This window comes from Cryptotermes secundus, unplaced genomic scaffold (assembly GCF_002891405.2).
Source record: "Cryptotermes secundus unplaced genomic scaffold, Csec_1.0 scaffold367, whole genome shotgun sequence".
Lineage (NCBI taxonomy): Eukaryota > Metazoa > Arthropoda > Insecta > Blattodea > Kalotermitidae > Cryptotermes > Cryptotermes secundus.
The window spans coordinates 715,613-741,996 of NW_019731266.1; the positions used below are offsets into that span (position 1 = coordinate 715,613).

A 26,384-nucleotide genomic window follows, 5' to 3' on the forward strand; every position below is an offset into this window, starting at 1 on the left:
AACCCTATGGGACTTCATGGCCTGTTACAGGGATAGCTTTACTTTTTTTACTTACTACTGAGCACCTTTTCTTTGCACACCATCTAGTATTCAGGGAACAACACTTTCTTTTTTTGCAATTCTGTATAACATTCTGGCCTTGGCATTTGCTTACTGCAGAGAATACCCAATTAAAAGTTGAAATGTTGAAGGATGTAGAACAAATTCTGTTGTTGTAAAGCTAATCACACTACATGTCTAACACATTGGACAGTCATGGTAAATTTTCAGTTGTATGGCATGTATGAAGGATGAGGTGTGCCAGTTACATGAGAAAAATTCTTACAGAAACCTAATTTTCATATGATCTTCTCCTTTTCAGTCTTTTAGATATCTCCATTTTCTGTTTCAAAGTCAAAACATGTTTTCATTTTAGTTCTTTAGATTCTTCTTAAGTGAATGATTTTAGATATCCTCTAACATGATCACATATTCAACTAGCATCTACTGTAATCATGGATCACTACTACTGTAGAGGTATTTGTGAGATGGAAAGATGGGTAGCATAGCATACCAAGTTGTGTGTGCACATATAAACACCACAACATTGTTTTTCAAGTTCATTTACAAAATATGTACTTTTTCTTTGAAATATTTGCCGGTTCCATGAGTATCCTAGACGTATAGATACTGCATAACTGGATATTTATTGATTTTCATTATATATACATAACAAATTAAGAAAAAGTTTCAAATGAAAGCTATAGATCTACTGAGATTTATATTTTATAATAAGTTATGTTCTAATATTTGCATGCTGAGACACTTTTAGAAGGAAAAAAGATACAAAATTTCAGTGAAATCTGTAAACAGTTTTTCGGGCTAAACATACAAAATAGACAGGTATGACTTTGCTGTTCGCGGGTAATTTTAAGTAATTTGAGCAAATATTATATGAAAACAAATCTGTCTTACCCTGCATCCAGTGAAGTTGTGGGTAGAATGAATGATACACCGTGATAGCATGCATAATGGGAAAAATTTGGATTGTGGTCTTCTACAGTATGACACCATGTAATTTCATAAGTGGTTATCATGGTTTTGATGGACCCTGCTACCCCTAAAACTGGAGGCAATAGGTTTTTCCAAAATATTAGTAACCACCTGTGAGACAAAATTGTACCACACTGCAAAAGGCAACAACCCAAATTAAAATACATCATAGCTGGTACTCATTCAAATATCAACACCTCAACTGTTGTTGCTTTTGACAAATTAATCTTATATAGAGGATATTTTATCCATCAGCACAAAATTATTAGTGACTTCTGGACTTATTCCATCCCTCTAATGGAACACCACTTCATTTATGTAATTAATTTTGGATTTCACTTGTTACATGTCAGCATCATTTTTTACAAGCAGAAAGTAAATGGTATATTAAAAAAAGTTCCAAAGGGTCCTGACAGTGGTATATTACTCTCAGAATTGCTGAGTTTCTGGACTTTGTCCACCCAGTTTCCAAAACATTGTGCTCCTTCAGAATACAAGATGATAAACACAGTCATGAAACTCAATAATACCAGAAGTAATACTTCATTACTTGGCAGTGCAATGCCGTATCATGCAAGCAGCTACAAATCTGTTAAACAAATTTTTTTTCTGAAGCAAGTTACCATTGTAATTTGCAAAGACTTTGGAAAATGTCTGAAAGTTTCTTCAATTCTCTTGTGGCCTCCTCCAAGCCCCAAAATTTCCATATTTACATAGATACAGGATAATGATTATTACTATGATAAATGTATATTCAGGGTCACTTTATATAAATAACTGATCTAATACTTTAGAGAATTCAGCAATTGATTTATGAGATATGCCACCAGAGGCAAAGCAATTTATGGACACTTTAAAAATGCATATTTCTCATTAAGGTTACACAACCTCGACACTGGTAGGAAACAATGTAACATAGTACATGTATTAAGTAATGGCACAGATAATGGCAGTATAGCTGTGACACTCAATAACCTCACTCCGCAGTGACAGCACTTTGTCCTTGCACGTGCACAATTAGTGTTGCTGAGAGGAGGGATGGGCACGACACACAGGGTAGTTGCAAATGTCAAAACATTCTAGAATTCTGATTTTGATAATTAAATTAGAGGTGTTTACACTAACATTTACATTAAATATGTTGTTGCACTGACTGTATGAAATTTAAAAAACAGTTTATGTATCTTAGCATCTTCCATATTCTTGAAAGGAACTTCAGCTACCAAAGAAATAATAATTCAGGTTAAGTCTTTGGGAAGACATAAAATCTTGCCAAGTACATTAATTTTAAAAAATGCCCATCCCTAGCATATTTTCTCTACAATCCCTTTTCTATTTATTTGGTTTGCTTCATTTCATTTTAAAAAGTATTTCTGTACAAGGAATCTGTATTCCAGATTATTTGAGACATGAAGATTAACAAACAGTCCTCCTATAGCTGTTATAACCATGATTCTGGTCTATGGATAAACACACATTGTCTGGATGACCTCACTAGAACTGGCTAATCTAAATCACCCGCAACAGTTCATCATCTATCAATAGAATATATGTTCTCTTGCAATGCCACCAGTTTTCTTATGTACATATTAGTGCTGCAAAACCACTTTTTAAAGCTCAGCAAATGTTGATAGGTGGAATGCAACTATAGCTATGTGCTGTATACTGTTTGAGTTATCCCTCACTCAGTTCCAGAAAACACATACTGTAATTGTCACTATGTGCCAGCTGTCACACCCACCACACAGTCTGATATGAACTCAAAACGTCACAACAGTTAAATTCAGTCATATCAACATTATACAGTTATTATATACAATATTAATTCCATGACATATGATACTGTTTATCATAACACTGGCCTCATATACACAGTTTTAATGTACACTGGGGTCACCAACCATGCAGAAAAAAGTTCCCCTCTGAAGGATCCTTGCAACAAACAAGGTCTGGGATAGTCACATAAACTGTATGATATATTTTGAGGGACATCATGATTATTGGTGACACATTTTCACAAGAATATGACATTGATACACATTTTATACACACTGGACTGTCGAAGTCAGAAGATCTGCTCCCAAGAACACAAGATGTGCAAAACACACTCTTTTCATAGTAATATGTTACAATAAGATGTTGAACAGCCTTCACAATGGACAAGCTGGTAGAATGGGATTGTGCCTGACAACATGTACCTTGCCAGCTGAGAGAGACAACAAAGAATTCTACAAATTTGCCTCAAAAGTTAACTCGTATGGGGGAACAAGCTAATCTTGTGCATGGATAGATGGATAGGAGGTTTATGGCTTAGTTTAGGACACCTATGTAATATAATCAAAGACCAGTTTTGTGTTCCAGGCAAAAAAAAAAAAAATCCAAATGGGCAAATGGTCGTATTTGTTTGAAACAAGTTTCAGATTACATGGACACAAGATGTTTCCACTCTGAAGTGAAGTAAACAAAATATGAAAGTAAAGACTTTGTTCTACTTCTGATAATTACTGCAGGAGATATCTATGCAACATGACTTCTCTTCATATAACTTACAAGTTTATTGTGCTTTTATTTTAGAGCACACTTCCACCACAGGAAGACGTGTTTCATTGAGTTTCATTTTTTATTGTCATTACTGTACCTTCTTTAATCCATGCATAGAGTATAGTTCCAAATTCATGAGAGTGAGTTCTTTGCATTTCATACCAATAATTGGTTATGTCTTTCCTATAGAAGTGTTATTGCTGTGAAAGTCTTGTACATGCAGTTCACAGATGTGATACTGTGTTCAAGTTTTCAGTTGCTGTCATCTGTGTCTGACTGTCAATATCTCCCAACACTGCACAGATACCTAACCAGCAGTCCAGGCATCCAGAGTCAATGGTCCTTTCCTTACGGCAGTGCATTTTCAAACTGGAAGGAACTTATATCACGCGATCAAAGTGCAGCACTCCTGACCGTGTAACTCACTATTTAGAAATTATTTTATGTGAGACAGAAATAGGGGTGAAATATCTCAGTCTACAGGATGAAGCTTGTGGAACAAAAATATTGACTAGGTTGGCAGGACTGGTGAGATGTCTTCAAGTTGGCGGTGGTGTTATGTTTGGGCTCACTGCTTCCAAACTGTCTTGGTCAACCTTCAAACAAAATTCATACATAAGTCACATGAATGCGTTAACATAAACAACTTCTGTATTAAGTTCTTACTCTTCAAGGAGAGGACAACAGATGGGAATTCATTAACTCTTAAAGCTAGAATGTTCTACCCAGAAAGTAAGAAAAACCAATCATGGCTTCATTGTACATAGAGTTAGGCACATGCACTAGTAATTTTCAGTTTCTATGTTCAATACCTAGTGAAGTACATGCCTACCCACTAGTAAGGTCAGTGTTTCTACAGACCCATGCTTATAAGGAATAAATCAGTATTATTACCATTGATGGAAATGAATGCCAACTTCATTCATCTGTGCCTTCAGTCACACATTTATAGATCAAAGACACAAAAATAGAAAATATAATGCCCATGTTATTGATGACTGAAGATTTTTACTGTATGACTTACTGCTTCAGTACCTTAGGGATATCAGTGTCTGATGTACACTATTTGTTTGTTTCTTTGACATAATGTTTACAATTTTTTACTGTGATTTGAATTAATACTCTCTGCTCATGTGTCCTGTGGCAACATATAATCTTCAGAAAAATGTGTCCATAGTGGACTTACAGTTCCTGTTGTACTGCAAGCAAATTCTGGACTGTGAAGTAAAGAACTATCACCTCATACTGGCATACTGGAGCAGATACTCATATGAGTGAATGATCACAAACATTTTTGTGGATAAGAACTCACAAGAAAATTATATGTTAACCACACAGTAATATAATCTTATGACAAATAATAAGAGATCAAATAAAATATTAAATAAAATCAGATAAACTAAAGAAACTTTAAAACTTAACCTCCAAATTATCATATTATATAAAATAAATTTCCTTCTGGATGTGATGCCATGTAATCTAGTAGAAGTTTAATGGTAATTTGGAAGAATATGTTGCTTCCATCTTCAGGTTAAAAAGTAGACTGAGCAAGGAAGTAGAACCTAATGCTTGCTGCTCTTACTTATTCAGCTTACCCTTTCACCCTGAAGATCAAGGCAGTATGTACCTTTGAAACATCATAAAACTTCTATTGAGACTACATGTCATCACATCTCAGAGGACTGTACCCATACTTACTGCTATGAGAACCTCAAATATTATACAGAACATGACATGTGAGCTCCCCAAAACTTAGCATTAAAAAGCAAGATTTTTAAATTGTAACCAAAAGGAAAGTACATACTATTATTTTACCAATGTTTCATGGAAATTGATGCTTTCATTTTCAGGGTAGAACAACAAAGAGCCAGAAAGTTTCACTGAAATGTTGATACCTTTCTACCAAATTAGAAAGCATCACATCCAACAAAACAGTAATTTTCATATTGAATTGAATTGAATTGAATTTATTTGCATTCCATAGATCCTAAGTAGATTAATATCTCTGGCTATATAGAAACTGTTTCAAACAATGACTGCAGATCTTACTGGACATAAATTTAATGCCTTTGGTTGATTATTGTACATATTATGAGCTATTTTTTGAGAAAATCAATAAAGTTTGATTCAAAATACATGAAAGGCTAGAATTCTGTCTTCTGGGATATAATGATGTGTAGTCCACTGAAAGTCAACTGGCATTTCTGTGAAACATGTTGCCGCCATCTTCAGGGTTGAAGAGTAAGCCAAGTAAGAAACCAGCATGAAGTAGGCAGCAAGCAGAACTGTGCTTGCTGCCTGTTTCATGCTGGTTTCTTACTTGCATTATTCTCTGACCCTGAAGAAGGAGGTGATATGTTATTCAGAAACATTTGTCAGTTCCACTGGACTACACAGCATTATATCCCAAGAGACAGGATTCTTCACAGTCACCACTGCAAGAAGCTCAGCTCCAACAAACAAAGCACAGGCTTGTACTCTTATAAACCAAAATTATATTTGAAGAGTACTATCTCTGGGGTATAATGCTATGTGGTTCCTTGGAAGACAACTGACATCCTGGAGGAACATATTGTCTCCATCTTCAGGGTCAAATAAGCCAAGCAAAATACCAATGTGAAAGAAGGTAGCAAGCTGGTGTCTTGCTTGGCTTAATCGACAATGAAGATGATGGTGATATGTTCCTATGAAAGGTTGGCTGACTTTCAATGGATTATATGGCTTTATCACAGAAGACAGTACTTTTCATAACCACCGTGAGAACCTCAAATGCTACAAAATTATATTTGTTGAAGAGCTTTCAGTATTAGTGAAATGCTTGTCAAGTTGTTCTCATAAAATAATATACTGAAATAGTACCGTACTGCAGGCTGGTTGTACTGACCTCATTCTGCTGATGAATTTGGCCATTGTGGTTGCCACTGTGTGTACAGTTTTGGTCTTCCCCCATATCCAGATCCAACAAAGAAGGACCCAGAGACATATGGTCAGGTTCTGAATACTCCTGCAGCAGGCGAACGCTCCATTCATTCTGACATGAACAAAAAATGCACCTCACTTATCGGAGAAGGTTCTTCTGTAGAACTTAGACCAATGGATTTACAGTTCACACAATTTACTTTACTATGTTTCATGAACAAGTAGTTGGTTTGATTGTAAGAGTGGTGAGTTTTGGTGTATTCTTAGCAAATAATGAAGTGCAAACTCATGCAATTCTTAACCCCCCCCCCTAATATTTTTTAGCCAGTCTTTCTCACGATACTTTACACAAGAGAAACTGATACGGAATCCAACGTTTAATCAGGTGTTTGTATTTCTTATGCCAAGATAAAAGACGAACCAAAGAATCATCACTGTACACAAAATAATATTTTAAGTATGCTACACAGTAGACTCTTGATTATCTGTGTGCATTATCCACCACTCTGCAGATCAGCAGCAGAACTTTCAAACTTTCCCAGATACTGATTATGATACATTATTAGAAGCTGCCACTGTAGATGTGTTTATTTTGCATGGTTATTTCCTTCCAGATTATGACAGTTACTATTTTCTTTTTGGAACTGTGGATGGTGATAGTTTATGAAATGAATAACAGGAGTTTCTACAATCAATTTTAATAGTAATAATAATTATAGAAATCTTATTCTCCCCCCGGGATACTGCCTTAACATGGAGGGGAGTTCTGCTTGTTCAGATCACCTGGAGAGTATAAGTTTCTGGTAGGATCACCTGAGCTAGACAGGTATAAGGGTAGGGGCCATACAAAAGGTAGACCCTGACCCTCCGGGTCAGGTGATGGCCATGTTGCTAAGAACCTCAACTCTGGAAAAACAAAGTCCATCAGCTCTATGAACCAGGGTCAAACATTGTTTATGACAACATAGTCTAAATCACTGACAATGGTAAATCCTCAATCCCATAGTGGGGAGAGTACATATGTTGAGAAATCTAATGATGGATGCTGGATGAGTAACGTGGGAAGCTGAAAGTGGAGACATTGACTCAGAAGGCAAATAATAGAGGCAAACAAGCATCTGTCATAAATGAGTCCAAGGTTTTTAGTGGACTGTACAATCGGATGAAGAAAGTACAGAAATACAGCTTAACTCTAATTATATGAATCTCCAATTAACCAAATCACTGCAACAGAGCTTCTTATGCAGAAATGCTTGTACGGTTTATCAGCTGGGAAATGAGTTTTGTCTGTTAAACAAACACCACCGTCGGACTTTTTCAAATATATTGTCCAAAAATGTTTACTTATAATTATATTTATTAACTTTCATGTTTCATCTGTCTTTAATTTTTTTGCGCTTTTATTATTATCATTATATGTAATAGTATAGTACATTATAATACGATTTTTTCATGGATAAGAATTTCAACCAATTATCTGAACCAAATCGGTCACTATTTAATTCAGATACTCGGCATTCTAATGCACTATTTGTGTCTGTGTGAAACCATGTGATAGTGGGCTAATGGTAGTTACTTGTGCGGCATACAGTGATGTACCGCCACTCCTCTATTTGTTAACCAGCAAAGTGCCACACACCTCTTCCTTCAGTTTCTCCATGAGACGTCGTCGATCAGCATGCAGCTGATCAGCCTCTTCTGCCTGCCGAGCAGTTCTGATCCCGGACACTTCCAACAGCGCCAGGTGAGCATCCTTTTCACTTATAGCAGCTTCAAGAGCCTCCTGCCTGCATACAGAAACATAAGTAAAATTTTACAAAAGAATCAGGAGTACCATTTGCAACATATGACAATGGGAATCAGATCAGAAGGCAAAAAGACACAGATGAATACAGATTGCTAAATAAATATTTCTCTTAAGTTAAACACGAAAGTACCATCTGCTGCATCCAGTTTCTAAATCAATAAGTAAACATAAAGATTTGAGGCTTTCATGGCGGTGACTATGAAGAAAGCAGTCTTCTGGGATTTGGCACCGTGTATATGTGGTGTTAACCGACGTTTCGGAGGAACAGTCTGCTTTTACCGGTTCTCACGGTCTCCTTGCTTGCAGATTTCTTATATTTTTTCTTCTACCCTGAAGATGGAGGCGATACGTTCCTCCGAAACGTCGGTTAACACCACAGATACACGGTGCCAAATCCCAGAAGACTGCTTTCTTCAAGTAAACATAAAGTTTGACATGTTTCAGTCATATACATAGGCATCTTCAGGGGCATCCAACTGTGAAATGAAATTTCATATTAGATATCTGTGAACTACTGAAGATTCGTTTACAGGTCTATGCTTAAAATACTATTGCTATTAAAATAAGCATAACATAAGAAGTCAATGAAATATAGAAACAAAATCTAGACAAATATAAACAAATTTTAAATACATCATGTAAACCTAATGTAAAGTTTCCTTCTACAATTGGCTGCCCCTGAATGTGGCCATATTTTACTGAAACATGTCTGGCTTTATGATTTACTGTTAATTAAATAGCTGGATATGCCAGATGGTACAACCCTGTTTAACTTAATGCAAACATAGCGTCAGTAAGAATAAACCTTATCAAAATATTTCTACACTTCATAACCGACTGACAAGGAAAATTTCTTGCCAACTTCATCGTTTGGATCCTATGGATCATTCTGATCCATTCTGTATTTTATCTCATCAGAATTTTATTGATCTTCCAATATTCCTATATCCAATGGGATGTCCTGGTACCCTTTTTTAGATATGAGTCAACTGTCTACAAAGCTCTATCCAGTTTTCCCATTTATGTATTTATTCCATTGTAAAATTCCCTCAACCCAATCTAGGCTACAAATATGCCTGAGGATATAGAACCAGTCACAGACAAGTAACTAAGTCACACATGCTATGAAAATAAGCATAGGTCAGGTCAAACAATAAACCAAACTGTTTATCTTCCTACATTAACATTAAACATAACAACATCTTAAATTTAATATTGTAAAAAATCATCATACCAAAAGGTAGATGATAATATATTGTGACATGTTGACATGCCAAAATAAAGCAACCATAATACATAAAACATAAAATACATAATACATAAAATTTCACATTAAAATTAGTAATTACTATTAAAAAAATCCTTCAGTGAATAAAAGGAATTCAATAGAAGGTAGTTTTTTTAGAGTATTTTTAAATTGATTCTTATCATCAGTCAATTATTTTATGCAAGGAGGTAAGTGATTAAATGCCTTTATACCCATATAATAAACACCATTTTTATAGAGAGACAACCTTGGTTGTGAAGGGTAAACATTATTTTTACCTCTGGTGATGATATCATATAACTCTGAATTTGTTTTAAATAAGGAGATACACTCAATTCTCGATTATCCGGGGGCGGATTAACCGGGGCGTTTTTGAGGCTTATATGTTGTTTAATATTCATTCACTTTTGTTTCACATGGTGAGTTGTAACACTATTTTCGCACTAGTGTGAACCGAGCTCTGCATTTTTTGGCCCCGTTATGCTAACACAATGTTCTAGGGTAGGGGTGAAAGAATGCAAGGATTTGTGGAAAGTTTCAAGGACAGATACACCACTCCAGTTACCCTCTTTGTATCGATATTCAAGTGCGTTAGCAAAATGTCAGGGTGTAAAAGGAAGCGTGTTGTGTAAAGTATTCAACAGAAACTCCTGTGAGCCAGGCTTCAAAATGTTAAGCAGTGACGAAACTGTAAGTTCAGTGGGGGTGCAGCCAGAAGAGCGGGAAGAAAGTGAGTATGAGGAAGAGGTGGACAGTGCTACTAGTAAGAAAATATCACATGGTGCTGCTCTTAATCATTTGGAATCCTTACTAGACTATTTCGAGAGTGAAGAGAACAGTTTATTAAGTGACAAGCTAATATTACGTAGGCTTCGTATGGATATCCGTAAGAAGGAAAATGCCGCGAAAAAGCAAACGACAATATTAATTTTTTTAAGTGTTAAGTGTGAATATTCGTAAAAAGTGCTGGATGTTGTTGAACACTGTGATTGAAATAACTAATTCATACTTCAGTGTAATGTAAAAAATGTATTAAATAGGCCATTAGATGACATAAAAATGAGGTTGAATAAATTTAAATACAGGTAGGCCTATAGTATTATGAAGGTACAGTATTACAATACTACTTTTAATAAAATTTCTCTTAACCGGGTTTTCGATTAATTGTGATTTCCATCCCCACCATTATCCCAGATAATCATGAGTTGAGTGTATTATCAATTACAAAAATTAGTAAGGAAAATATATAATGAGAATAAAACGATAATATATCTAGTTTCTTAAACAACTCTCTACAGGAATCCCTATTTGTTAATTAATTAATTTTGTATTTCACTTAAATTGAATGCATGTAATTTTTATTGCAGTTATGTTATGAGACATGAGACTCTTAAGGAAATAAGGATTATACTAATTATTTTCTTGATGTACACTATAATTTGGTAGATGGTTATCAATGTTCCACCTTCAAGCTAAGATTCATGTTATGTTGATAGTGTTTTAAGTGTATAGCTGGCTGAAGAAATTTTAAAATGGAAATACCATATCGATCAGTTGGTTCCAAAGTTAAGTGTGGCATGTTATACAGTAACAGCTTTGTTACATGTCAACAACATTGATACACTGAAATCAGTTTATTTTGCCTACTTTCACTCTATAATTAAGTATGGAATAATATTTTGGAGTAATTCATCTGGCAGCAAATTACAAAAGAAAATTGTTAAAATCATGGTGGGCATAAAACCTCAAAATTCTTGTAGAGATTTATTGTATTTAAGAGATTACAGATCTTACATCTTCCATGTGAATATATATTTTCATTATTAAGCTTTATTATAAATAACCAAGAATGTTTTCAGACCAATTCGGATTTACACAGTGTTAACACGAGAAACAAGCACCATCTCCATAGACTGGTTGCCAACCTGACATGTTTTCAGAAAAGCGCATATTATTCTGGCATTAAAATTTTCAACAATCTACCATCTAGTCTCAAAAGTCTAATGAATGAAAAGGCGCAATTTAAATTGGCACTGAAACGATACTTAAATACATACTCATTCTACTCTGTTGATGAATTTCTACTGTCTAAAAACGACTCGTCCTTTTAAAAGGTTATGTACATTGCATAAGTTGACAGTACTGACTTATATATGTGGTTGTATATTTTTTTGTCTCTCAGTTGTACTGTATTTATGGCTTTTGTATCTGTATGACTTGTTCCACATTCTACAGTCATTCTGACTTACTTTGAATCTACACAATGTAATGTATGTACGAGTATGTATGTATTTATGCAGTATATAATTGTTTCTAACACCACCCAACATTTAATTCATTTGCAAGATAGAACAGTGTTTAATTTGTATTAGGTTGAAGAATTCCTGGAGGATATCGCAAAGACATTAAAAACTTTATAGTAGTATTTAAAACGTTGATTGCATGTCACAAGTATTTAACAGTATTATTTTTGAAGATTTCCAAATTTAGTTTTTATAAAAAATGGAAAGGAGGAGTAGGAAGTGGAGGAGAAGTAGAAGAGTTCTAACACAAGTTGCCTAACAAGCAAAAACAATGGAGTCACTTTTCTGTTGTTGCTACCATTAGAACCTGCTTCTACTTATATTTAAATGCACTTGGGAAACAAAGTAACTTAAAGAACTAATGTTGAAAGAATTTGTTCAGCCCTCATTTCTATTGTGATAATTGTAATTAATTATCATACTCAGCTGGATTTGGAGTCTGTCATATAAGATTTCTTAATTATATAGCGCAATCCAGTTCTGTATAGTCTTGAAAGCTTCCTATCACGAATTTGTTTATATTACATGACCATACTTCATCTGAGCAAGATCTTGAAGGTGTTCCCTCCTCTCCGCCAGCAGCTGTGTGAGTCGTCTCTCAAGCTCCTGCAAGCGCATCAGCAAGGGTCTGCAGGTACTGCAACGCAGGGCGTGTGCCGTCTGCAGGGACAACAGCCTTTGCTCCAGTTTACCAACCTGTAACACAATATGTATACTTCAGGCACCTTCCATAATTTATAATGCCTACATAGCCTCAATGGTTACCTTAAACATACTGGATGCTACTGATTATCTTTGTGCACATTATCCTGTTTGCAGCTTATCCATGCAATATTTTAGGAGCATTTGCAATTCTACACAGTGCCTATTAAGTTCACTCAATCCATCCATCCATCCATCCATCCTTCTGTATGCAGGAAATAATTCAAAAACTGCTGACTGGATTTTTATAAAATTTGATACAGCAGAATTTTATGATGTACTCTCAAGCAACCACTACAGATGAAGCACTGAAGTGAGCATAACTTGCTAATCACTTATCACAGAAAAATGTTTCAAAAGAACCTTGTAGAGAAAACTGAAACATCTTTTATGTTCCCTAAGTCCTACAGTTTTCAAGATAACTGTATATATCAGATGGTATTAATACATTTCCAGACTTGTATATTCAACAATCGCCATTGCTTCAAAACCACACCTGAAACCTCGATTATCCATGCTTTTCATTATTCCTACATCTTTTCCCCCTTCATTAACATGGATATTTGGACTATTCTGTAAATTTGAACTGTCTTATATGCTCTCCAGGTAAAGCTGAAAGGTTGTGGGTTTGATTCCCAATGAGGTCATTAGATTTTTCAATTGACCCAATCCTTCCAGCTGCACTATGACCCTGGAGTTGACTCAGCCTCTAACAGAAATGAGTATCAGGAATATTCCCGGGGTTACATAAAGAGTAGCTGGTGCATAAGGCTGACAACCTCACTACCATCTGTGAGCAGAAAGCCTAGAAAATGTGGAAGCCTCAACATCTCTCCTACATGCACTTTACTTTTTGTCAAAATTTCTCTTTATATATTCACTGGTACAGAAAAATGATTCACAACCTCGTTGTAGTGAGTTTTTGAAGAAAATCTATTCCATCTGTCTCACATTATATACTACAAATAACAGCCTACAGATTTCACCGTTGCTAGCATGTCTAAATAAATACATTTACAATATAAATATCAACCATTTATGCACAATTAAAATCAAAGAGTTACTTTAATTACCAACATTCACCATTCAAATAAAACATTATTCATGAAGGCATATGAAGTAATTGAAACTGTCAGGTAACCATTTTCCGGTCACCCCACTAAACTGTATCGAAATACACAGAAGAAAAAGCAGCAGTGTTAAAGGCAGACTAATTGGCCACTAAAAGAGAAAGAAAATGCTGTATCTTCTTGGATGGCCAGCTGCATAAATCAGAATAAAAGTTGATTCCATCAAAGACCTTCTCCGTCTCCATCATCAGCAAATCATCATCAAGTGCATGCCTTGAGATGGGACATTTCTCAAGTTTGCAAAGAATTAAAATACATTGGTGTCAAAGGAATATAAAAATTACAAGGAAGGAAAAACATGAAGCTGAAAATTTACAAAGTGATGGCACTTTCCACACTTTTATACGTGTGAATCTTTGGTTAAACACAAAATTATTAGCAAAATTCAAGATTCTGAAATTAAATTTGAAATAAATGTAAAGGGATGCATCACATCGGACACAACTGGAAGTTAAATATGTAGAGGGAGGTCAGTATTTCTGTTTTAAATGGAAAGATGAATACAGAGAAAACTGAATGTCTAAATCCATAGACAGCAAAAGGAGAAAATGTAAAAGTTACTTTCGCACTACTGTTAATACTGACAAGCATAACATGTGATCATAAGTTCCTGAAAATCCTTCTGCTTTCTTTACATTCACTAACCTTCTCCATGATCTGCTTCCTGCAAGACTCCTCCTCCTGCAACACCATCTCCCTCTCGGCTGTGATACGGACACTCTCTCTAAGGGCTTCCTCCAGTTCCTCGATACGTTCATCCTTCTGGCGCACTACCCCCACCAGTTCCTCCAGTTCTGCCATGTGACTGTGGTCCCTCAGGGCTGCTTCCAGGGCACAGATCTCTTGTTCCATGTCCATGATCTTGGCATCTTTCTTTGTTAACTCCTCATGCAGTCCTTGGAGCTCTTCCCCTTTGTGTTGGTCTGTCAGTGCTTCCTCGAGACTGCAAACATCTTGTTCCAGCTCTGTGATTCTAAGTTCATTTCTCTTGACCTCTTTCAAGTCATAAACCATCTGGACGTTGTCCTCTTTGATGTTCACCTCCACAGATTTATCCTGCACTTCCACCTATATTTGTGTCCCAATTGTGAGGGAGTCAGGTTTAATGAAACATAAATAAAACTTCGCCCCAAAATAATAATATGTATGATTCCTAAAATGAAATAAATGGTAGAAATAAATCATAGTGGCTAAAATGTAACTATGAAATAAATTAAGGATATGGCTTTCATAAAAGCAAATAAATAATACTCTTTGTAATAAAAATATCTGAGTGCTATAAGACAAATCTCTGTCCACATGTCCAGCATTAACAATGGAACAGCCATCTTCAAAGAACATGCTAAAAGTTGTGCTAAATAAATAAATGTTATTTTGAGTCCAAACAGTAGTGCAGGAGCACTAGAAGAAGCTCTTGAGAAAGCCAGCAGGGCCAGCCTAGTGGTACATGCAACAACAGAACAAACCAAGCAAGGATTCAAGGACAGGGGAAGAGAAAGAGAAAAGAACTGTATTAGTTTCACCAGAAAGAGCTACACTCTCAAGCTGTTATGGCCTATCAGATGTTTAGGAAAGATACTCTTATGGGGTTTCACATCTAGTGGCACCAGCTATATTGACTCAGATTCTCTGACTGAGTTATGATGTAGTTATGTTTATTCTCTGAGATGACTGCAAAACTAAGTTGTGGTTATTTATTAGGACAAAAGTTTTAAATTTTGCAATAGAGCCTTATTTTAAACTGAAAATTAATACTAACAATAATATAATTCCTTTTCTTAGAATATCACTGCTGTGCTCACTAAATGAAACTGTCATCCTGCTCCAGAGGTCATATAACCAATTTAATTCACTTCAGAAGATTGTTAATAGTTTCAACGTTCTGTTCTACTGCGATGAAGAGAAATGTCTCTTGCTAGAAATAACAAATATTAATTTGTAAATCACAGGAATATACATACATATTCTTATTTGAAATGTTGCACAAATGTTTTGAATATCCTTTAACAATAATCACAGTAAAAATATCAAGAATAATACAAGTTAGTGAAACAGTTCAAGATACAGGCACAGAAAGAGTTTCAGTCTCTACAGAAGAGGCAATCTCTCTGTAATAAATTGTATAGTTAGGTCAGATATTATTCTTTTATCTACGAGCAAGTCTACCATTTCAGGCTAGCATTAAGATTAGACAGGGCTGTTTCAAAACTTCATTGTACGCTGACCATTCCTTTAACTTCAATATCAACATCACAACTTAAATCATCTGATCTGTTCTGAGTCCAATAGAGCATGCATTTAATTTGTATTCTGCATTATTTGACTAAGTTTCAGTGATATTTTCACAAGTATAATAGTCTTTTTCTAAACATGGGATAGCCCATAAAGATAAATGCAGAAATATTACTGTATATCTAGACTTATTAGAATGCCTTCAGACTGCATTACTGCTGAGATCTGTGTTTGTCACATGGAGAATATTAAGTTTTTGATCTGAGACATAGTGTGGTAGATAGGTGCCTATGTGAGTCTACATAATATCACATTCCATAAAAGCCATTCATGTCTGTAAAAGCAGTGACAACTAAGAACTCTGACTGTCCCAGGAAAAGAGAAGCACTGTATTATACTATGAGAGGTTAATTTTTCTAATCCAGTTATCTTATTTTACAAGGAAACAGAGTTATGTCACACTTCTGCCTCCACAGCAACATTTGTTAATCCAAAGAATATCACCCTACAGCCATATTAATTAATTAATTAATTTATTTATATTCTGTAAAAATGAAGCCTGTTTGACTGGCCAAGTTCACTGAAAGCTCCAAAAAAGGTTCCATTTCAATAACCCTCATGGGTTATGGGCAAATATCTCAGAATTAAAAAGAAAATGTGAGGATATACTGTTGTTAATTCAAAGTCATTAATTAAAAAAAAATGCAAATTTCTTTTCATGCATTAAATTAAATTGTAGTAGTATATTTTTAAGAAGTTGCCACTCCATTATCAGTTGCACTGATAGAAATTTAAAGTTGTAGTTACATAATGAAATTCTGAACTATCAATACTATTCATCAGTGTCATTAAACAAGTAAGCAATGCAGCTCAGAACTCTGACCTCTTCCCTTCTGCGCTGTTCCTCTAGCTGTGCGTTTGCCGTCTGCTGACTCCTCAACTTGGCTTGGGCATTCTTCAGGGCCCTGTAAAGAAAAAACTCATTGTGTGTGTGACAGTTCTCACTAGGCTTAATAGTGAAAAGAACACATTAGCAGGAAAAGCTCTAACATGATTCAAAAAATGATTTTAAACTATAAACTAGAAAATAAAATAAGTTTGGGAGGCCTCTAAAACAATGAAAGGTATTTCTTTTGTAGTATCTCTAATAGGCCTCAATGATGCTAAGGAAAATTAATATATGGAAAATGACACATGTCCTCTGATTAGCTTTGCAACAGAAGAGTCTTATCCATGGCAGGTTTTGCCTGTTTTTACATTCTTTGCCTGCAATATGGTTGCTTTCCATGCCAGTACACAATAATAATACTCAAATTCAGAAAGTTTGCTCATGTTATTAAAAAAAGATTGCAACTGAAGATTTGAGTTGCAACCCAAAACTGTACCATAATAGTTGCACATCATGTCATGGCTACTGTAAAAATTTGCAAGAGTACAAAACTAATTTTGTGATTTTCATGTGTTCTGTATTAGGTCTATGGTAGGAAACAGGAAGTTGACAGGAAAGTGATACACAAATACATGCGCTTGCATGCACACCACTGATTTCCATCTGATACCTACTCTTGCAAGTCACGGATCATCTTTTCTTTTGTATTCTGCTCCTCTTGGCTCATTTGCACTAGCTGTAACAACCGCTCCATTTCTACTTGGGATCTCTGTGCATCTTCACGAGTTTTCTCTAGTTCTGTGTGGTTAGACTCCAACTCTTGCTGCATTTCTGAGAGTCGTTTCTGGAGCTCTGGATCTCCTCTGCCACCTCCTCCAGCTGCTGCCATTGTTGATTGCTGATGTCATGTAAAATAATATATGTAGTCAAGTCAAATCCTCAATGTAACATATATTTTTAGAATCATCGCTACTTACGCATTTCATATTATTAGAATTACTTTAACATTACAAGGTGGTTCAAATATGACCAGGGCTGATTTGTGTGTAAACAAGCCGCACTGTGCAGCAGCTGTGTGAACTTGAGAGAGTGAAGCCACAACCTCCACCCTCCCTCCTGTTAGGGTTAGAACCTGTTCAGTCCTGTCTGGGAGTTGCTAGAGTGATGAGCGAACAGAAGGTACCGCGGAGCGTGGAACAACGCACTGTGATCAAATTCCTCGTTGGAGAAAACGTCCTGTCTGCTGAAATTCACCACAGACTCCAACAACAGTATGGGGAAGAGTGTCTATCACGGACCCATGTGTTTGAGTGGTGTAAGTGCTTCAGAGAGGGCAGAGAGTGTGTGGAGAATGAACCGCATGATCGTCGGCCGCGAACATCCGTCACCGAGCCAAACACTGATTGTGCAGACGTGCTTATTCGTGAGAATAGGCGCATCACTATCAAGGAACTTGGAGCAATGCTGTCCATCAGTGTTGGTAGTGTAGAAGACATCGTGAAATAGCACCTGCACTATTGCAAGGTGAATGCACAGTGGGTACCACGCACTTTGATGGACGTAAACAAAATGGTGCACATGCAAGCTGCCAGTCGTCTCCTACAGCAGTTTGAAGACGAAGGTGATGCATTTTTGAAGTCTATAGTGACCACCGATGAAACATGGGTGCATTACTTCATTCCCTAGTCCCAGCAGTCATCACGCGAGTGGTGGCATACCAGTTCTCCCAAACCCAAGAAAGCGCGGAGGAGCCGTTTGGCAGGAAAAGTGATGGCAACGTTCTTCTGGGACTGGCAGGGGGTTATCCATGTAGACTTTCTGACAGATGCCAGAACAGTCAATGCAGCTAATTACTCAGACCTCCAGGCAACAAACATGAAGGAAAAGATCCGATCCAAGCGGAAGACACGTGGAAAGCGTGTAGCCTTCCTTCAAGACAATGCACGCCCCCATATGGCCAAAACAACAATGGAAACCCTCCGGAAACTGAAATGGAACCTTCTGACACATCCGCCCGTACAGTCCCAATTTGGCCCCAAGTGATTTCTACCTGTTCGGAAGGCTCAAATCAGACTTTCAGGGCATGCAGTTTGTGGACAACAATGCCGTCATCCAGACTGCTCGAGAGTGGATACACCTCCAACCACAAGCCTTTTTTGAAAAGGGCATCAGGATGCTTCCAGAACGTTGGAAAAAATGTGTTGACTCCGGAGGGGAGTATGTTGAAGACTGACATGTGCTAGTAAGTGTTTGGCAATTATGTTTTTTTTTTAAATCAGTCTCGGTCATATTTGAACCACCTTGTATCACCGCTACTTATGCATTTCCTATTATTAGAATTACTTTAATATTCTTAAACAAGTACTAACAACAACATACATGGAGATTATGGTCTGAGGAAATTACTTTGCCGGAGAATTTAAAAATGCACATCACAGACTGTCACAAGAGTTTGCACTTGTTACACAAAAAGGCACACTTGTAGAAATAAAAAAATTGAATGCAAAGAACTAGATGAGGGAACATCTACTGATGCTTAAATTCTATGGAGACATAAGTACAGGCACTACACTTTTTTTTTTAACAAAATGGCCTTGCTTGTGTAAGCCTTTATATTTTAAAACATCCTTCTTATTTTTATTCCACTTGCCTTCTGTATCTGTGCTTCTAACTGGTCCAGTTTCTCCTTTCTCTTCTTTAATTTTTGATCTACATCTGCTATTGATTTTTCTTTTTCTTCTAACTGTCTACTTTTGCTATCTAATCCCTTTTTATGTTCCTCTAGCTTCCTCCTCTGGTCCTCCAGCTGCTTTTTCTGTTCATCTAACTGCATCTTAAGAGCGGTAGTTTCTTCGCCAGCTCTCGCTGCGCCATTTGCTAATTTCTTGTTCGCCTCGTGCAGGTCCAGCTGAAAAAATCAGTCTTAAGTTACAGACATACATACATTTGCTTCAAAATAAGGTAAATATCATAATGTCCAGATCATTTCCAAACATTAAATTATCTCTGAACTGTTATAGTAATGAAATAAGACTGGTGCACTTTTGTCTGTGAGTTGCTGGGCAACATGCATAAGAAACAAAACAGAAAAGTAATTCATAACTCTAGACGAAACTTAAGAGAGAGTAATAATTTCTTTGCTTCCAAATTTTAAGTTTTGGTTGCAGGATTTGCATATCTCTCGTTTTTGATTATATATGTGCCATTGTTCCATAAACAAAATGATGCTAATGCACTATATAACTACATTCCTAAAATACAGCCAATGACAGGGGAAGATGACTGAAAGAACACTAACTTAAATTAGCCTACCCAAAGCCTAACCTAATATAAGAATGACATGCACTATTAATCACAATAGTGTATATAGACAGGAGTTCACAATTTTAGTGAAGCGTGTTACAAAAAACATAAATCTTAGAAGGTTTAATATATTTCAGATTAAGCAACAATTCAGTCCAATCATGACCAACAACCTTGTGTGTGTGAGAAGCACTAAATTGTGTGCAAGGGACATACACATTCTACAGTTCATCCAAGATTTTACTATTACTGTGTTAAAAAATATTTACTGCTTTAAAGTGTATGTTTATACAATCCAAAATGTATGGCATTTTCTCACATAATCTCCCTTCCTTTACATTAATACTGATTACTTTGCATGTATAATGCACACACAAAATGCTTGCACTGCATGGAAGTGCTTGTATGCCATATCTATAAATTTATGGGTTAATATTAAACTGAAACTTTCTTGAACACGATAATTACTAAAGAAAAGGTTAGATAAATATTTTGATTATCCTTTCAAAATCCATCTTCAAATTATAAGATGGAGGTAAAAAATATCACAATATGTTGACCTCTTACAGCAGGTTAACTTGCCTTACTATTGGCATAACTCAGTGACAATAAATTGCATAATATTTACAAATGCGTGTTTCGGTAATGTATGAATGAATGTTCAACATTTCTTGAAACTATATTATATACTCTGTAACATTCTTTCTCTCGTTGCAGCAAACTTATTTTTATGAAAATTCTCAATCCAACACCAGCATATTATCTTCTTGAGTGGGAACGCACAGTAACTTCAGTATTGTTCAAGAACTGAAACATGTTGCTACTGTCAAAATATTTGTGATGATAAACAACTACAACAGCACATGTATAATGTCAACATTTATGTATACATGCCATACAGGCAAGGGCACACATCTTGTAACAACTTTTACTTCATAAAATTACTTCATTCTGCAAATAAATTCAAATATTTGGAACACAGAACTTCAAGATTCTTACTGCTCCCTCTTAAGCATGCAGGAAGTATATATGTATATTGACAAATTTGTGCAACAGGAAAAAACGACTTGAAATGTATGCAGCACTGAAAAAAAAAACTTTAGCAATTGCTTTGAAATCACTTATGACACACAATGTTCCTACACCAGTAGTCTGAATTATTACCACATTGTGAAATTATTATATTTGTAATTATTTAAAAATCTAGGTGTCTCAGTTTCAAAACCCCTCAACAGTATGGGATTTAAAAGTATAAAATCACAGTCTTCTCATTTCCTTGCCTCTTTCTCACATGAAATCAAATCCATCACAGGCAGGCTTCTGTTTTCATAGAAACAACATCTCATATGACTGTGAAGTCTATATGGAATGACTGCAATATGAATGTCACTTTTTTGGTTGGCTAAAGCTCAAACTATTATCAGCAAAACTTAAAAACGTACATAAACAAGCAGATTTGCCATATCAACAGCAAAGAGAGAGATATTTCAAATGAAGGCAGTACAGACAAACAGCAACACAAAACCTAACATGACAATTTAAGAGATTATTTGACAGTGACACTGGGACAAGCGAACAAATTAGACAAATTCTTTACAGTTTGTTGATAACCATGATCTGAAAGTCATATGTTCTTCCCATGCTACATCTTCATTGCAAAAGAATACATGTTTCAGGTAAAATTTCTACATCTCATGCCATATCAATTCCCTTTCTCATGTTTCACTATAATAGATGATCTGCTATAGTTACTGCATTTGTCCCAACATATTCTATTTCTGTTGATGGAGGACAGACAAGGGCATTCTAGTAACATTCAAATGCACAGAGATATGCAATGGTAAGTGTGTGCTGTCTCTATAAACAATGCTATCTCTTCACTGTGCTTTCACTAGCAGAAACATATTTTTTATCTTTCATCAACACACATTTAAACATATTCAATTATATGAGATTAAAGTTCTCATGGTGATAAGTATTATGTCTTAGGGGATTTGATGCTGTGGATTTTTGTAGACAGTACCTATCTATTAAACTATATAATGTTTCATTCCAGAAGATCATAATCTTAATACTCAATAATATTACTACTTCTGTATTCTTCCATTCAAAACAACCTGAAAATATTACAGAAGATTACATTTCAAATGGCATAACCTATAGTAATAAAGCGGAGCTTAATAGAGCTATTATTAAGTATGCAAAATTCCTTTAAACAAAATTAGTATAACGCTTAATTTATGATTCTGGAAATGGAGTTTATATTCTCTCACTGAACTTCTAAAGAAAATATTTTCCTTTTAGATTATGCTTTCTGTAATGTAGTTCTGGACCAATCTTCATGTCATATACATAATAAATTACTTTATCAGGCCCCTCTTCTGTACTTAACATGTTCGCATGATATAAAATTTATCCAGTATTTATTTATCTAATTGCCCAACTGCAGCATTACTAGAATTTTCCATGTCTAACACTATTAGTAACCATACAAATAGCTACTTATATCTAATGACAGAAAATAAATTTAAGAAGGTGTCAACATACCATTAGGCAGTATGAAAACAGCATTACATGTAAATACCAATTAACAATCACAGAAAATAGACTGAACACACATCTACCTAATAGTGCTATTGAGATACGTTGCTCACTGGTACATTACTCTAAAGCAGTAACTTGAAAATTCTTAATAACAATAATAATAATAATGATAATGATAATAATAATAATAATAACAATAATAATAATTACATTACAGCCATTATGCATACATATAATTTACAACACATACACGCAACAAACAAGTAAAATACCATAAGGTCTGTCCACATAGCTGTTTTCAGACTTAAAGAAAATTATGTCATTGTTCCCATAAATGAGCTGCATGAATAGATGAAAACATTATTATGCACTGGAGCCCTACTGTGTGCACGTATAGTATGCAGTATAGGAGAAGTGATAATATATCAAGGTCCTATCAAAAATATAAAGTAGTTTAAAGGAAAAAATTTTTATAACCTGTGTTCTGCATCAAATTCCATGTACTGTTCCACCCAGCAGAGCTTCAGTGTATTTTCAAATGCCATCATCATGCTACAGTTAAGAATGAACATGGGGAAAATTAAACTTAAAACAACAAAAGTGCAATATAAAACATGAAATGTGCATGGAAATGTTTAAACCAAAAAAGTTCATAACTGACCATCTTGCATATTGATGCCATGTGCATTAAATAAACAGTGATACAGGACATACAGAAACATACGAACTAGTGTGGGTTGGAGGATATGCCCAAAGGACACAGGTTCAGTGCAGAGCATGCTGAATCTAATGCTCAACATTTAACAGTGTGCCAGAAAACTTCTGGGTATCTCCATAAATTGTAAGCCCAGTTAAAACAGTCTTGTCATAATAAATTGAAAATTTCACAGAAAGAATCTCATGAGATGGTGACAATAAACCAATGCTGATACTGGAGCTAGGTGGCAGTGTGACGCGGGAGATGAGGAAAATATTTCTTGATATAAGAAGGATTTACAGTAAACACCAACATGTAATTAATGTATGCACACCAAAATGAAAGAAAATATATAGAAATAAGCAAGCTTTTTGTCAGGCACACAACAGATACACACGTAAGTACACCTGCTGAAGTTTGGGCAATCCTCCAACTAACCTGGTTCTTCTCCAACTCCTGCACAAGCATCTCCAGTTGTGCCTGGAATCTTTCTCGTTCAACTGCTGCATTCTTCAGATCTTCTTGCGCCTTTTCCAGCTCTTTGTGCAATTTCATGACCTCTTCCTTGTTGCTAGCAGCAGGTGTTGCAGTCATGGCTTGCTGCTGTAACTGTGCCATCTGCTGCTGCAAGGCTTGCATCTGTTTCTCTGTGCCTTGCACCTTTTTCTGTAATTCTGACACTGTCTTTTCAGCTGTGTCTGCCCTGACACGTTCAGTCTCTACAGCCTTACGCCATTGTTCGATCTCAAGGTCTCCTTGGACCCCAATCTGTTGAAGCACCTTTTCCAGTTTCTCACAACGGTCCTTCTCTTTGTCCCTCTCTTTCTGAACGGCCTGCACCTGCTGTTGCAATCGTCCGATCTCTCGATCCTGATTTTCTATCAACTCTTTGTTGCCTCTGTCCACATCCTGAGGCGTGCGGCGTTGTTCACCTTTCATCCGTCTCACCTCCTCGCGTTCTCGCTGTAGTTCTGACTCTGACTGATGCAGCTCTTCCTGGAAATTCATCAGCATATCCTGTGATTTCTCCAGCTGTATCACCAATTGATCCCTCTCCAGAGTCAACTGCTTCATCTCTGCCTCCAATTTGCTCATCTGTTTATCAACTTTCTCAGCCTGCTTATCTCTCTTTTCAAGGATGGAGGCCATTTTATCTCTATCTCTGTTGGCTTGAGCCAGTTCCTGCTGAAGTTTTGTGACATCTTCTTGTGCCTTGTGATCGAAGTCCTGTCGCACACGCTGCTGATTATTTTGGAGCTGTTCAATTGCAATTTTCGTCTGTTGCAATTCCATCTTAAGGGTCTCCCTGTCTGCACTGAGCAAATCTCGTTCCTCTGTTGCTTTTCGTAGGTCAGCCTGAGCGCGCTCTAGCTTCTCATGCAGCCTACTCAGTTCTGTGGCCATACGCTCAAATTCTATCCTTGCTGCCTCGTTGTTCTCTTGGTACTTGCCAAGATGAAGTTGTGACTTCTCTAGTTCACGTGTTAGTCTGCTCACTTCACTCTCAGCAAGGTCTCTAGCCTGCTGGGCTTTCTCTAGCCTATCCAGGTCAGAGCGATTCCTCTCACCGTGGCGGTCTGCCTGTGCCAGTTCTATCCTAAGGCGCTCATTCTCCTTCTCCAGGCCCTCAGAGCGTGCCATAAGCTTTTCATGACGATCACGCAGCTTCTCACACTCAATGTGCACGCGCTCTAGCTCACCATGCTGCTTTTCCTGGCCACCAGTCAGCTTGCCCACCTCAGCACGGCTCAATTCGAGCTCTAGTTGTAACTCATGCAAGCGTTCCTCCTGCTTCTCATTGGCCACCAGGGCACGCTGTAGCTCCAGTTGGCTGGTGTCCAGTCGCTCACGCAGTTTCTCACATTCTCCCTGTAGTCGTGCACCCTCTACTGTCCATTTCTCCTGTTCGAACTGGTATTTACCTCGCACACCCTCTGCCCTCTCCAGATCCATCCGCAGCCTCACCGCCTCCTGTTCTGCCTTGCGTGCCCGCTCCAACTCAGCTGTGGTTTTCTCAAGCCGTTCCCTCAAGCGCTCCAACTCTACCTTAAGACGGTCCTGTTCTTCTTTAGTGCGTTCTTGTGTGTCTTGATACTTGCCCATTCTGGCAGCATAACGTTCTGCCTCTTCACGGTGACCTTCTGCCTCTGTGCGGTACCTGTCTACTTCAGCCAAGTTCTTGCGTAGCTCAATCTGCACCTTGTCGTGCTTATCATACATCTTCTCAAGTTCCACTTGTAAACGTGCTATCTCTTCTTGGTTCTTTTCATTGCTGGCCTGAACCTTGCCACACTGTGCATGTGCACGCTCCAGCTCAAAAGTGAGGCGCTCGTTGTCAGCCTGGAACTTCTCGCGATCGCTTTGAAGGCGGCGCATTTCGATCTGTGACTTTTCATAGCGCTCACGAACCATGTCTAGGTCAACAGTGATGCGATCCATCTCCTCCTTAAACTTCTCCTCGTTCTCTTTGGTGCGGCCCAGCTGAAGTGCAGCGCGGTCATATGCCTCCTGAACACGCTGTAAGTCATCCTGCAATTTGCGTTGTTCTTCTCGAGACTTGGTTGCCAGCAGCTGGGCCTTCTCTGCCTCCATCTCCAGATGGTCTTTTTCAGTCTCAGCAGCCTCCAGCTTGCTCTGCAAACGGTAGATTTCTCCTTGAGACCTGTGACACAACAGTGGCATAGCAAGTTGAAGCATCCATTCTGGGTATATAGTTACCAAACCAAATGTGACTAAAAATACTTTACTCACTGAACTTGAACATACGAATTCAGTGACAATTACCAATTAATATGTATGACAATTTGAGTCATATGTTTCTGACTAACAAATGATTTGGTGTGTCTTGTCACTTATTTAGATACATAATAAAACCCCTTACTAAGTTACAGGTCAGACAGCTTAAAAGTGAGCTAAGCAACCAGCAAGATGTAGAGGCATTATGTTCCCCTGAAACATCAGTGACTTCTACCAAACTACACAGGCATTACAGATCAGGTGACTGTAATCTCTGGTTGT

At 36.8% G+C, this 26,384-nt stretch overlaps 1 protein-coding gene across 5 annotated transcripts in view; it reads right to left on the reverse strand.

Annotated features, from left to right (window-relative positions):
- Window positions 1–727: 727 nt before the first annotated feature.
- Window positions 728–26,384, reverse strand: part of LOC111866763 (trichohyalin) — a 152,626-nt gene continuing 126,969 nt past the window's right edge. For 4 of the 5 annotated variants that reach the window (XM_033752399.1, XM_023856006.2, XM_033752400.1 and 1 more), the window contains 9 exons: window positions 23,805–26,028; window positions 19,473–19,730; window positions 17,497–17,723; window positions 16,817–16,898; window positions 14,347–14,769; window positions 12,405–12,565; window positions 8,132–8,279; window positions 6,458–6,604; window positions 728–4,169 (listed from right to left, as the gene is read on the reverse strand). In XM_033752399.1, the coding sequence (XP_033608290.1) occupies window positions 4,113–4,169; window positions 6,458–6,604; window positions 8,132–8,279; window positions 12,405–12,565; window positions 14,347–14,769; window positions 16,817–16,898; window positions 17,497–17,723; window positions 19,473–19,730; window positions 23,805–26,028 (3,727 nt within the window). In that variant the 3' untranslated portion in view covers window positions 728–4,112. The remainder of the gene's footprint in view (window positions 4,170–6,457; window positions 6,605–8,131; window positions 8,280–12,404; window positions 12,566–14,346; window positions 14,770–16,816; window positions 16,899–17,496; window positions 17,724–19,472; window positions 19,731–23,804; window positions 26,029–26,384) is intronic. The other variant, XM_033752398.1, reaches the window with a different exon arrangement.